Source organism: Equus quagga, chromosome 12 (assembly GCF_021613505.1).
Source record: "Equus quagga isolate Etosha38 chromosome 12, UCLA_HA_Equagga_1.0, whole genome shotgun sequence".
NCBI classification, from domain to species: Eukaryota; Metazoa; Chordata; class Mammalia; order Perissodactyla; family Equidae; genus Equus; species Equus quagga.
The window spans coordinates 14,797,127-14,809,509 of NC_060278.1; the positions used below are offsets into that span (position 1 = coordinate 14,797,127).

The 12,383-nt window shown below is 35.7% G+C and overlaps 1 protein-coding gene across 1 annotated transcript in view; it reads right to left on the bottom strand.

Moving 5' to 3' along the window:
• Positions 1 to 12,383, bottom strand: part of MALRD1 (MAM and LDL receptor class A domain containing 1) — a 640,183-nt gene that overhangs the window by 100,846 nt on the left and 526,954 nt on the right. Inside the window, exon 34 of the mRNA XM_046679849.1 lies at positions 6,162 to 6,425. Within this exon, the coding sequence (XP_046535805.1) occupies positions 6,162 to 6,425 (264 nt within the window). The remainder of the gene's footprint in view (positions 1 to 6,161; positions 6,426 to 12,383) is intronic.

Sequence of the window (12,383 nt, forward strand, 5' to 3'; positions counted from 1 at the left end):
CAAAGAATTAAATAGTTTTAGGATATACATTGACAAGATAAATCAGATTGTAACTAAGTGAACTAGGAAATAGAATAATATTCCAACTTTCATAAGCTGAAAGACGTTTGTAAAAAATGACTAAGTATGTATATATATGTATATACATGCATCTATATATCCATGTGTATATGTGTGTGTGTATGTGTTATACACATATTTTTTTGTCATCATTGTTCTTCATTGCAAGGGGCTGAGAGATCATATAAGATGATGGTTTTAAGGTTTTAAATAATATAATATGTTGAAATACAAATATGATACAAATATGATAGATATTATCCATCTACTTCCAAAGCGTTATTTTTTAACCCTTCTTCTCTTGGAAATATGAGTTCATCCATGTTCTTTCACCCATTTTCCAGTGTGACTGATAGTTTATTTTCAAGTTGACTGTACCATGAAGAGCTCTAACTTGTAAGGGATATAAATCCTCAACTTTGGTCCAACTAGCGTTGAAGCACATAGAAGATATATAAGAAAATAAATTGTTTCAATTTGTTAAAAGTTTTACTTTGTATAGAAAGTTAACAGTTTAGACTGTTAGAAATTGGCCTTTTGCGAACCCTCATACACTGCTGGTGGGAATGCAAACTGGTGCAGCCACTATGGAAAACAGTACGGAAATTCCTCAAAAAATTAAAAATAGAACTACCATACGATCCAGCCACCCCACTACTGGGTATTTATCCAAAGAGCTTGAAGTCAGCAATCCCAAAAGTCCTATGCATCCCAATGTTCATTGCAGCATTATTTACAATAGCCAAGACATGGAAGCAACCTAAGTGCCCATCAACAGACGAATGGATAAAGAAGATGTGGTACATATATATAATGGAATACTACTCAGCTGCAAAACAGAACAAAATCATTCCATTTGCAATAACATGGATGGACCTTGAGGGAATTATGTTAAGTGAAATACGCCAGCTAGAGACGGATAATCTGCATGTGACTCCACTCATATGAGGAATTTAAAATTATGGACTAAGAACAGTTTAGTGGATACCAGGGGAAAGGAGGGGTGGGGGGTGGGCACAAAGGGTGAAGTGGTGCACCTACAACACGAATGACAAACGTTAATGTACAAGTGAAATTTCACAAGATTGTAACCTATCATTAACCCAATAAAAAAAAAAAAAAGAAATTGGCCTTTTGCTTGATGAAATTTGAAACTAAAATCTTAGTTCCTGTGGCATTTTAAATAGTCTAACATTAAAGTTAATGGATATTTATCAACCTCCTTTAAAAATTAGGTGGCAAATAAATTATGAATGCAATTAACATTTACTGACACCCATAGAACAAAGGACTTGTACTGAATGAGAACAAAGGACTTGTACTGCATGTAGCAAAACAAATTGAATCATTACTTTCTTTTCCTCACCCATTACTAATACATATACAACAAAGAAAAATTCCTAAATTAGTCCAAATAAGCTATGCGTATATAAAATTTATATGAAACTCAGATTTGAAAATATTTCCTGAGACAATATGTACTTTTGCCACATTCTCATTCAAATGCTATGGTTTAATGTCTAAAAAAATATTTATCTCAAATTCATCATCATCCTAGGGGTTGATACTCTTTCTTACCAAAATAAGCTAAGTAACACAGAGCATTTTGTGGCTTTTAGCACATTCAGTCAGATAGATGATATGTTAAAGATAAACAATTCATGAATTTTTCATTGGAATTACTTCTCTAAAGCAAAATTCTTTTTATAGATTATGGTTGCTGCATAAGAAATATACACAAAACTAAAACATGTATAATGATGGATATGTATCCATTTACTATTAAAATGAAAACTCACGTATGCTGGGGATCAACATTTCTAACAGAGTAACGGTAGTCTTCTGCCATGAGAATAAAGGTTACAAGCCCTTAAAAGCATACACGCATCTAGCATTGAGCAGGATGGATATTTACTCTATGCTTGAACTAAATCCAATCATTACTCTTATTGAAATATCTTAGTTTAAATAATTTTGAGTAAAACCATAAAAATAATTTAATGGGGAAAGGATAGTCATTTATTATGTATGTACTATGCACTTTACCATATTAACTCATTTAATCCTCCAATGCCTCTGTAAAATAGACTTAATCAACACAGTTTTAATGTCAAATAAACTGAGGAACACTTTTGCTATAAAAGGAGCTGTCAAATGCACAGGGATAATGTTTACACTATCATTGAAAAGCACATAGGACTCTGAGATCATAGCTGACACATTTCAAGGCCAATAGTAAAGATGTTGATGATAAAGGTTGATCCACAAATCTGTGGAGACGACCCATTCTAAATCTTCAGCAGTGGCACTGAACATCATAGGATCCAGTGAATACTACTGGAAGAAGTTAAAGTTAGTGGTTAAACGATCCACTTATCTATCTGTTTTGCACAGTTCTATCTACCATTGGTGGAGAGCTTCCATGTGCATGTGCTGATCCAGCCTCTACCTTCTCTACTGCTCTGGGCCCCAGGAGGCTGAACTGGAAGGCAACATCAATATGCTTCTTTGCCTTCTAGTTTATGGTTGGCTTTGGCTGATGGGGAGCATCAGCAGGAGATTCATGCAGAGAGAAGAGGCTGTAAGATCACCATGGGCTAGCTGCTCCCCTTAACTAAATGTTCCCCTTTTATCAAGTAGCCCTCTTTGACTCCAGGTTCAGGCAACTATTCCCTCCACTCAGTCCTTTGAACTAAGGGTGAAAAAAGCCCCCACTCTAACTTTCCTTTGTGGTTTCCCTATGCATACTATTTCCCTAATAGATAATCCCTTTATTAAAGCATTCTCAAATTATGCGATATCAATGTACCATCTATTTCTTGCCAGGACATTGACTAGTACAACATCTGATGAAATCTTGAAATCTCCTTGGTGAATAGATTGCTATCAGAGGAATATCAATGAGAATAATATTCCTAGCTTTCTGCTATTTTTGCATATAGTTAAACCATAATTATTTTTTCCCTTTTTAGGGAAAGGGAATAGTTTTGATAACACAAGTATCATTTCAGTTTATTTAAAAAAAAACACTTCCAATGGAAATATAATGTTAAATATGAATTATTTTTAAATGTTGAACTCATCAAAGGTTTGTCTAAACAGTCTGGTCACCAGAACATTCATTTTTGCAAGAATAAAAGGGCTTCAAATCTCAATTGCTATTGATTTCTCTGCCTAAAATTGTAAACATCTCGGAACCCTTATTCCTACAATATTTAAACATGTGCAAGCCTCTCAAACCAAACGAAATAAAGGATCCTCTTATTTTGTCCTACATCCCACTCTAAATGCCAACTTTTTGAAAGTTGTCTACAATTGATTTCTCTCTTCGCCATTTTCCATTGTCTCTACAAAAGACTGACTTCAGCATTCTGACCTTCCACTCCACAGCAAGTTCTCTTGCCAAGATCACCAAAAGCATTTTCGCTTTTCCCCAACTGTATTTTTTAGGCCTAATCTTACACGATCTCTCAGAAATATTCCAACCTGTGAACACTCTCCGATACTTAAGGCTTTCTACTTTTGATTTAAGATCATCACTCTCATTGTTGTCCTCCTTTGACCACATCTCAGTGTCTTTCAATGTTTAGCTTTTCTTAACTGTCCTTTAGATGTGCCCTAGGATTCTGTCTGTACTTTATCTTTTTCCTCTCTGTATTATCTCATCTACACCCACAGCTTCAGTCATCGGGTGCTGATGGCCACGTATCTTTATATGCCTTGCTTTACCTCTCCCCTGAGCTCCAGTTCTATTTCTAAACACATTCTGAACATTTCCATGTGGCTGATTCACAGATAGCACAAATACAACAGGTCTAAAAATGAAGCCACAATCTTCCCCTAAAAGAACCTTCTCCTCCTGTTTTCCCTAGCCCAGGAAATGGCACCTTAGCTGTCCTATTGCCCAAATCAGAAACTTGGAAATTATTCTTGATTACTTTCTCTTCCTGTTCATTTAAATATTTCTTAAATCTATTTATAGTCTTTGCCTCACATCATTATCTAATCAATCCCTTTATATTTCAACTGCAACTTCTCCTAACCAGCCCCCCTTCCTCACTCCAATCCGTTCCACGTACTACTTAAACAGTTGTGTAGCACTGGCAGGATGATAGGTGAGGATTCTCCAAGATCTAGTCCCTGTTTATCTCTCCAGGCTTATTTCTACATTTCTCACCACGAACTCCACTCTAGTTATACAAAATATGCTTCAGTCAAACAACTTTTCATCTATTCTTGGAACATTCTTCACTAGAATCAAATATCTCTACTTTACTTGCCTAATGACTACTTGTCTTTCCAAATTTGGCTCTGCAATCACTTTTCTTATTAAAATTTCAGACGCCCTGGCACCATAGTTAGGGAGTACCCTATGGATTTAATAACACTGTGTTTATCTCTGTCACAGAGCTTATCACACGGTGTTCCTACCTATCACTTACTAATCTCCTTCAGTAATACATAATGCATCTACAACCTGAGCTGATGCAACTCCATATCTTCAACAGGTGAGCCCAGAAAAAAACTATCATGCCTTCATTTGTTCAGTAAACTGTTATCATTGGATGCCCTTATTCTATAATTTTGCTCTAACATTTTGTCCATAGTTTATTTTCACACAATTTTCCCTAGAGAGTCATAACTCAATTAAATATCTTAGAGATGGATAGAAGCAATTCTTTCATGATACCAGCCTATTCCTAATGTGGGCTTATTTTCCTTTGGGAGCAGAACTTCATATATTACTGACTCATCAAATACCAATTTTCTAACAAGCATCTAAAAGTATAAGATACAGTACTTTCCTAAGCTTCTCTTTAAATAGCATCGTTATTTGAAGTCAAACATCATATGACTACATTGAACTTAATATGATTTCTATCAGCCAAATTACATTAGAGCTCCGATGGGAAAAGGGATAAGTAATTTGGCAGGCTTTCTCTTCTTCATTCACTTCCATTTGTTTACCTTGTCTCTTAGAAAATATTATAAGACCTGAGAAGTTCACTTTATTATAGAAAGAATATACAGGTAAGAAATAATAGGGAGATAAAAAGCCAATCGCTAAGCCTAAACCAGGAAGAGAAGTTCACTGATTTGAGGCTAAACCTTTAAACATCCAAAAACTGTCTTCCTTTTTCTTCACTCATCTTCACTCCTTTTCCAATAGTTATCATAATTCCAGACGCCCACGCCAAACAGCGCACTGAAATAGCCTTATATTTCTTTCAACGTTTCCTTCTTACAGTTACATTCCAAACTCCTCCAAAAAAATGTGGTCATTAACATATGGCTTATGGAGCCCCGTAACATAAAACCAAGCAAATAAACAATTAAAAAAATGTCAGTGGTACTTTGACTCCACCATGATTATGTGCTCACCTTAAAGATCTATCTAATTGCTTCCTAACTAACACTCTTCCTTCCCTTATCTGACATAAACTAATCATAATAAAAATAGAAGGTATGGAATGCAGGGTTGGGATGTTACATGTATTCTCTCAAACTCTCTCAGCCCTGTAAGGTAGGTTTTACACAGATGATGAGACTGACTCCAATAACTTTCCCAAGACTGCATAGGTAGCAAGTGACAAGGATGAGATTCAAACCCATGTCCCTAGGATTTACCATTCCATGTACTCTTAATGACATAACATCTACGCAGGTAGTTGTCCAGAGCCAAACTCTAATACATCTATTCACTAAAATGGATATTTGCCCATAGCACTTTTCTTGAGCCATCTTCATAAACATCTATGGTGGAAAGAAAGTAAAATTACGTATCTTCAATCCATTTCCACAAATATTTGTTAAAAAAGATAACAAATACATAGGAGCCTCCCCCATATGAAGGATCCAGCTACAAATAAAAAGAAAATCAGTAAGTTTAATAGAGATTAGTATGACTACAAATAGAATGTTCCCAGAAATGTTAAGCAAGGGCTACATGCTTTGTTTAGTAACAAAACACGAACAACTGTGTTATTGATGATACAATCATGGTAAGACTCCAGAGAACTTTGTTTTATCTGTCAAGCTCTCCCTATCATTTCCAAGTGGTGTTTCTTCCCTGGCACACTGAGTTAGTGAAAATAACTCACAGCAGCTGGATTCATCTTCATTAAAGTGACAGTCAGGCACTCCATCACATAGCAGGAGGGATGGGATACACTCGTTGGTAGAGCACTGGAATTCCATTTTCCCACAGAGCTGAGATGGGGGGCTGAGAGAACAATCCATCTCATCAGATCCATCTATGCAATCTTCCTGTCCATTACATTTCCTGGAGAGAGGGACACACTGGAGTGTGTAGACACAAGAAAATTGATCAGCTTCACAAGGTGACGGCTGTGTGGTGACAGGACCTAAAAAGAAAGCAAGTCAAGTCATTGTGGCATTAGGAGAGTTCTCTTTCTGTCCAGTGTTGAAATATAACAGGAGACATTTATTTTGGATAAGCATGAAATATTTCGGTAATTTAAGTAAATTAATTTCCAATTACCAATAATATAAACTCTATAAAACATACAAACATGATTAGAGAATATGCCTTATCTTCTTAACCTCAGAAACAACATTCTTAGAAAGGGCATCGTTGTTATGAAAAATGATACTTTCAAATTAGAGAAGAAATTTTGATTCATGTGTCTTAAATTTGACCACTAAATCAAATTTTCCTTGAGAGTAAAGATACTTTTACATGGTAAGTTAGGTACTTTGGAAAGCTGCACTAACAATTTTAGAATTCAAGGGAATCGTCATTATGTCAGTATACAGTTTATTAACTGCCTCTTAATGGCCTCCGCTTAGAGAATTTGGCTCCTGAGACTCTGGTCAAGGTTGAGTCGCAGAAGCAGAGGTCTGCTATGGTTTTGTTGCCCCGCACTTTGCCTTTGGGTCTTGATTACAGCTCAAAGGCCATGTGCTCTCATATCTGAAGTGCAGATAAAATCATAGTTTAAGCCAGGACATTGGACTAGCAGAAATCTTGAATAAAATGTTATTCAAACCCAACCAACTCATTTTACAAATGAAGATCCTGAGCTCCATACATTTTAAGTGTCCAAAGATACAATGCTAGTTTAAATAAACTTTTGTCACATGAAACTACTCTTCAGCAGTGAGTTAAGTCAACTTGAAGTCAAAACTTCCAGCATGAGCAAAGAGTGTTGACTAGCTGCTGTTTGTAGAGGTCAGAGAATATATGTGAATACACAAGGTTGTACTAATTTGCTGGAATATTAGTGGAACTGTTTGTATTCTCTATATTGTCTGTCTCTGTGACAGTTGTTGATGAGCTCATCAAAATATTAAGGGAAAAAAATAGTAGTTGGAACCAGTTGAGGAATAGTTTGTTTTTCATTCTTTACATTTTTAAACTACTATTATTTATGGATTATATGAGAATGATTTTATACATAAAGATGGTGTTGTGAATTCATTTTAAAAAAGAAATTTGAAAGTTCCTTTCCCTCCCTAGTGGTGATATATCTAGAATAGATTTAGACTCAAACTCTATGATCAAAGCCATGTATCTGAGATATATGTGGTGGTGCTTAGAGAATCTTTGTTCATGGAAACCAGTATATTTAACTGGGGGAGGGTAAACACTTTGAGGTATTAGTACCATGTTCTTATCTAAGTCCCTAAGATCATAGGAGAAAATACAGCTGCAGTGTTCCAATGTAAACATTCTAACTTCAAACTAAGAAAGTAAAGTGGATTTAAATTTATATATATATATGTAAATAAATATATATATTTTTTCGATGTTTAACCATGGTCAAATAAATAGTTTCTCTTCATTCTTTTCATCAGATTAATCTCACATTTAAGGAAGGTTAGAGATGCTTAATTTTATTTTTTTCTAAAATATTTTATGCACTAAACTTTTATCTTATGAAATCACCAAAGGTAGCAAAGGTTGAATAAACTTTTTGCATGTGATTAAAATCTAGAACCTTTCGTTAACCATTTCGTTAGTAATACACCTATTACTTAGCTATGTTATTAACCTTTTCCTATAAACGAGGGAAATAATTTTCTCTATTCCAAACAGCACAAATTCCTCATGTTTCTGACTTTATTCAAAATGGTGTGTGTGTGTGTGTTTGTTCCTTTATATTTTTTTCTCATATTAGATATGCAAAAATAAAATTCTCTCTTTTATTTGGAGGTAGGAATTCCATTAAATTCCACGATCATTTATATCAAAAGGTATTCAGAACTCACATGTTCCTGGCCCTTCTTTACAAGGAAGCTGGTGGGCTTGTACTGCCTGTAGTGGATTCTGTCTTGTGCTGCCCAAATTCTTCTATCAAGATTAGGAGGTTCATTCTGCCAGCTGCTGGGAGGTTACCTGAAGACAGCTTACAGCTGAGTCTGGCTCCAGGAATTTCCCTTTAAAGTTGCATACCTCTCTAGGAACAGCTCCATTCATTGACTGGTGAACCGGAGACAAGATGGCCCAGTCTCCGTGCTTCAATTTGGGACGTCTATGAAAGGGCCAGTACAGCTCCATAACTCCCCACGGCATCAGCTGAGGCCCCCTATTGCATCTGCATCACAGCTCAGCCCTCCCCCTGCCCAATCCTGCTTCCTTCACTTCGCAGGGTGTGTTCTGGGGAGAATTTTCGATACATCTGGTACATGGGAATCTGTGCCACAGAGTCCACTTCCCTGGGAACCCGACCTAAGATACTATCCAACTATAAAAATGTATCCTGTTTTAATTCAATTCCCCCAGAATCACTTCTCAAATTTTCCACCGAAATATTTCTCATGTAAGAGGAACATGAACTTGCACCCCCAGGGAGAGTCTAAGTTGCCCCTTAGCCAGAAGCAGAGCTCCATAAGTTCAACATTTCTTTTAAGTGTCTTGTTTTATCTAATTAAAATTCCGTATTCTACTACATAATGCATGCAAGCTTTTTAATATAAAAGACTTCCTCCAGGTATTCAAATAAAATGGATACTCCTAGAAGATGTGAAGATGCACTATGTTTATCTTCTGAATTGAATGCATTCTGCTGCGTGTCCTCTTTGAGAAGTTAAGAAAGTTTTCCTAAAAATTGAATATCAATGTATTTACTCTTGGGTGTCATCCATGGAGTTACCTTATTATTACAGATAATGTCCTTATCATATAATTCTATAAAAAATGAACAATATTAATTATTCTTTTTTATAACCTGAAAAATCTTAACACTACCTTAAATGCATATTACTAACTGAAAAAAGTCAATCTTAAAAGGCTACATATTGTCTGATTCCAACTACATGATACTCTGGAAAAGAAAAAACTATAGATACAGTAAAAAGATCAGTGGTTGCCAGGGACTGGGGGAAGAAAGAGATGAACAGGTGGAACATGGGATTTTTAGAGCAGTGAAACTATTCCATATGACACTGTAATGGTGTATACATGCCATGCCACAGACTGAATGTTTTTCCACTCCCAAATTTCATAGTTGAAACCTAATTCCCAGTGTGGTGATATTTGGAGGTGGGGCCTTTGGGAGGTGATTAGGTCAAGAGGGTGGAGCCCTCAAGAATGGGATTAAAAAAAAAGTGGCTGGAGAAAGTTCCCTTGCCCCTTCCACCTTGAAAGGCCACAGCAAGAAGGCACCATCTATGAGAAAGCAGTTTCTCACCAGACACCAAATCTGCCAGTGCCTCGATCTTAGACCTCCTTGCCTCCAAAAATGTGAGAAATAATGGTTGTGGTTTGTAAGTTACTCAGTCTATGATTTTCTGTTATAGCAGCCCAAACAGATTAAGACACACCACTATACATTTGTTAAAACTCATAGAACTTATAACACCAAGAGTGAACCCTAATGAAAACTACGGACTTTGAGAGATAGTCATGTGTCAATGTTGGATCATCGATTGTAACAAATGTACCATCTGATGCTGAAACATTGATCATGGGGGAGGCTATGGGTGTGGAGGGAGATGGGTGTACAGGAACTATCTGTAATTTCCACCTAATTTTGCTGTAAACCTAATACTGTTCTAAAAAATACAGTATATATGTGTGTGTGTGTATATATATGTATGTATTTCTGTAAATCTAAGCACCAATATCCCTGAGAACCTATATTCTATCTTGTACCTCATATTTGATGCTTTTCTTTTGAAATTTCTGTTCTAGCTTCTCCAAATCCTTTTTAAATTCCAATATTTAAAATACACAATGTTTTAATAAATGGAGTTTATATTGGTCAGGTATGTTTCTTACCATGCTGAATGAGCTGCTTAGTTAGGTTGTTTAAAACCAATGGAATTGATGTGCAAGGGCAGTGAATGAGGAAGGAAAACGGCCTGAGGTCAGTCCTAACCGTAGTTAGCTTCCTTGGATATACACGTTGTTGCTCATTTATACGAGAGAGTTACTCTACGAGACAATGCAGCATGATCACTGCAAAAGTAAAACCTACCTCAGAAAAGCCAACTGAAATAGCACAGTCAGCGTTGGTAGTGTCGTCTTCATATACCCTAAAGAGCACAGTTAGAAGAGAAAGGATGAAAGAAAGAAAGAAAGAGAGATTGAGGGACACTCAAAAATGGTGACTGTAACATAGGAAGAGAGAGAAGGAGGAAAGAAAGACACACCAGGAAAATGCAGATTCATTTTGACAATATGAGTCATTATATAACTTAAAGGTGTTTTCTTGTTGTTCTTAAGTCAATATTTCTTAGACTGTATCTGATCAGGGGTACCGTGTAGAGCTGATACTGGGGGCAGGAAGAAGAAAGAGACTGCTATGAAAACTTAGTACACTTACACACACACACACACACTAATACATTATATCATATTAGCTTTAGGGGAATGTTTCTCAAATGGATCACAAGTCTCAAGTGTGTTGGAATCAACAATACTGTGTATCTTATACTATAAATTTGCAGTTGATTTACTCTTTGTATGCTGGAGCTGATTCAAGGCTGTACCAACAATAAAGTTAGGCTGACTCATTTGTATCCTACTAAACGTGCTTCCTCCAGTAGCTATCATCTGGAAATTGTACATCCATCACTGCTCTCTTGTCTATATTGCATAAGTCATATGACGAGCGCATGAGTGTTACCTCTCACGTGTTTCAACAGAAAATAGGTTAAGAAATGCTGCTTTAGAGTATAGCGGATTTGTATGCAAGTTAGTTTTGGGAAAAGTTACTCAATCAAAGCTATACTAGTGCCATCAAGAAACTGCAGCTGCATCATGGCAACAGAGTCTTTGCCAGGTCTTTACCCATTTTTTTCTCAGAGCTGTGATCTCACATTAAGTTTGGACTTTCCAAGTCAGAGCTGGAGAAGTTTTAACTTCCCTTTGAGAATACAGTGACATCTTAACACCCAGCAGAGTTAATGGCACAAGGTGGGTGTTCAATAAATATTTCTTAAATTGATGGATAATTAATCAATGGTTTAAATAGTACTTTTACTTTCCCTGATAATTAATATGTGGTTAAATAACCAAAATGAATAAAATAAAGAATGTATTGAGTAATTCACTATTTCCATTGATTTAACAAACCTCAAAAGTAATAGGGCAGATCAGAAAAGTAGAAACTGTAAAGCTCTTTTAAAAAGTAATTTTCTGATGTATTTGAATATTAATCTATAATTTAGTATCTAAAGTTATCATTCTTTCATATCAATACTGTGGGATTTTACCAACTGTTTCAGAAGTTTGATGGAATTTTACATGAAGGACCTTTGCAAACAAAGCCATATATAAATGTATAAGAATAAATTTGCCGTTTTTGTTTTATAATAAATCTTAGGGAAGGGAAAAGGAAAATAGTTTAGAAAAAACTCCAGCAGGGATAAAAGGTTTAGGAATTGGCATTGTTAACTAACTAATTTTCTCCTTCCCAGTAACCAAGACATTCCTCTGATCACCACATTCTACTTCATTTTGTACTACGTCCACTGTTATGATTTCTGACATTATGGGTGTTTCTTTGTCCTCCTACAAGAAGTTGAGTTTCATTGTTCACTTAGTTTGGGCAGCAGTTGAAATATCTTTCTTATAGCAACAAAAATTATTTCATACAGATAATTTACAGTGAAATGCAATGAAACATTCTCATGAATTTCATATAAGTTCAATAAAAGCCTAAAGTGTCCAAGGACAATCTGATGGATTTTTATCTTTATGATTAATATGTTTAGTGAAAGCAAAATTGATTGCCTTTTTTCAAAGGAAAAAAGTATGTGCAAGGAACTTCAGTTTTAAAGAGCGGGAGTTAAGCTCTTGCCAAATATTGCCATACTCAATGAAGTATATGATAAAATGCTCATTGTAAAATATA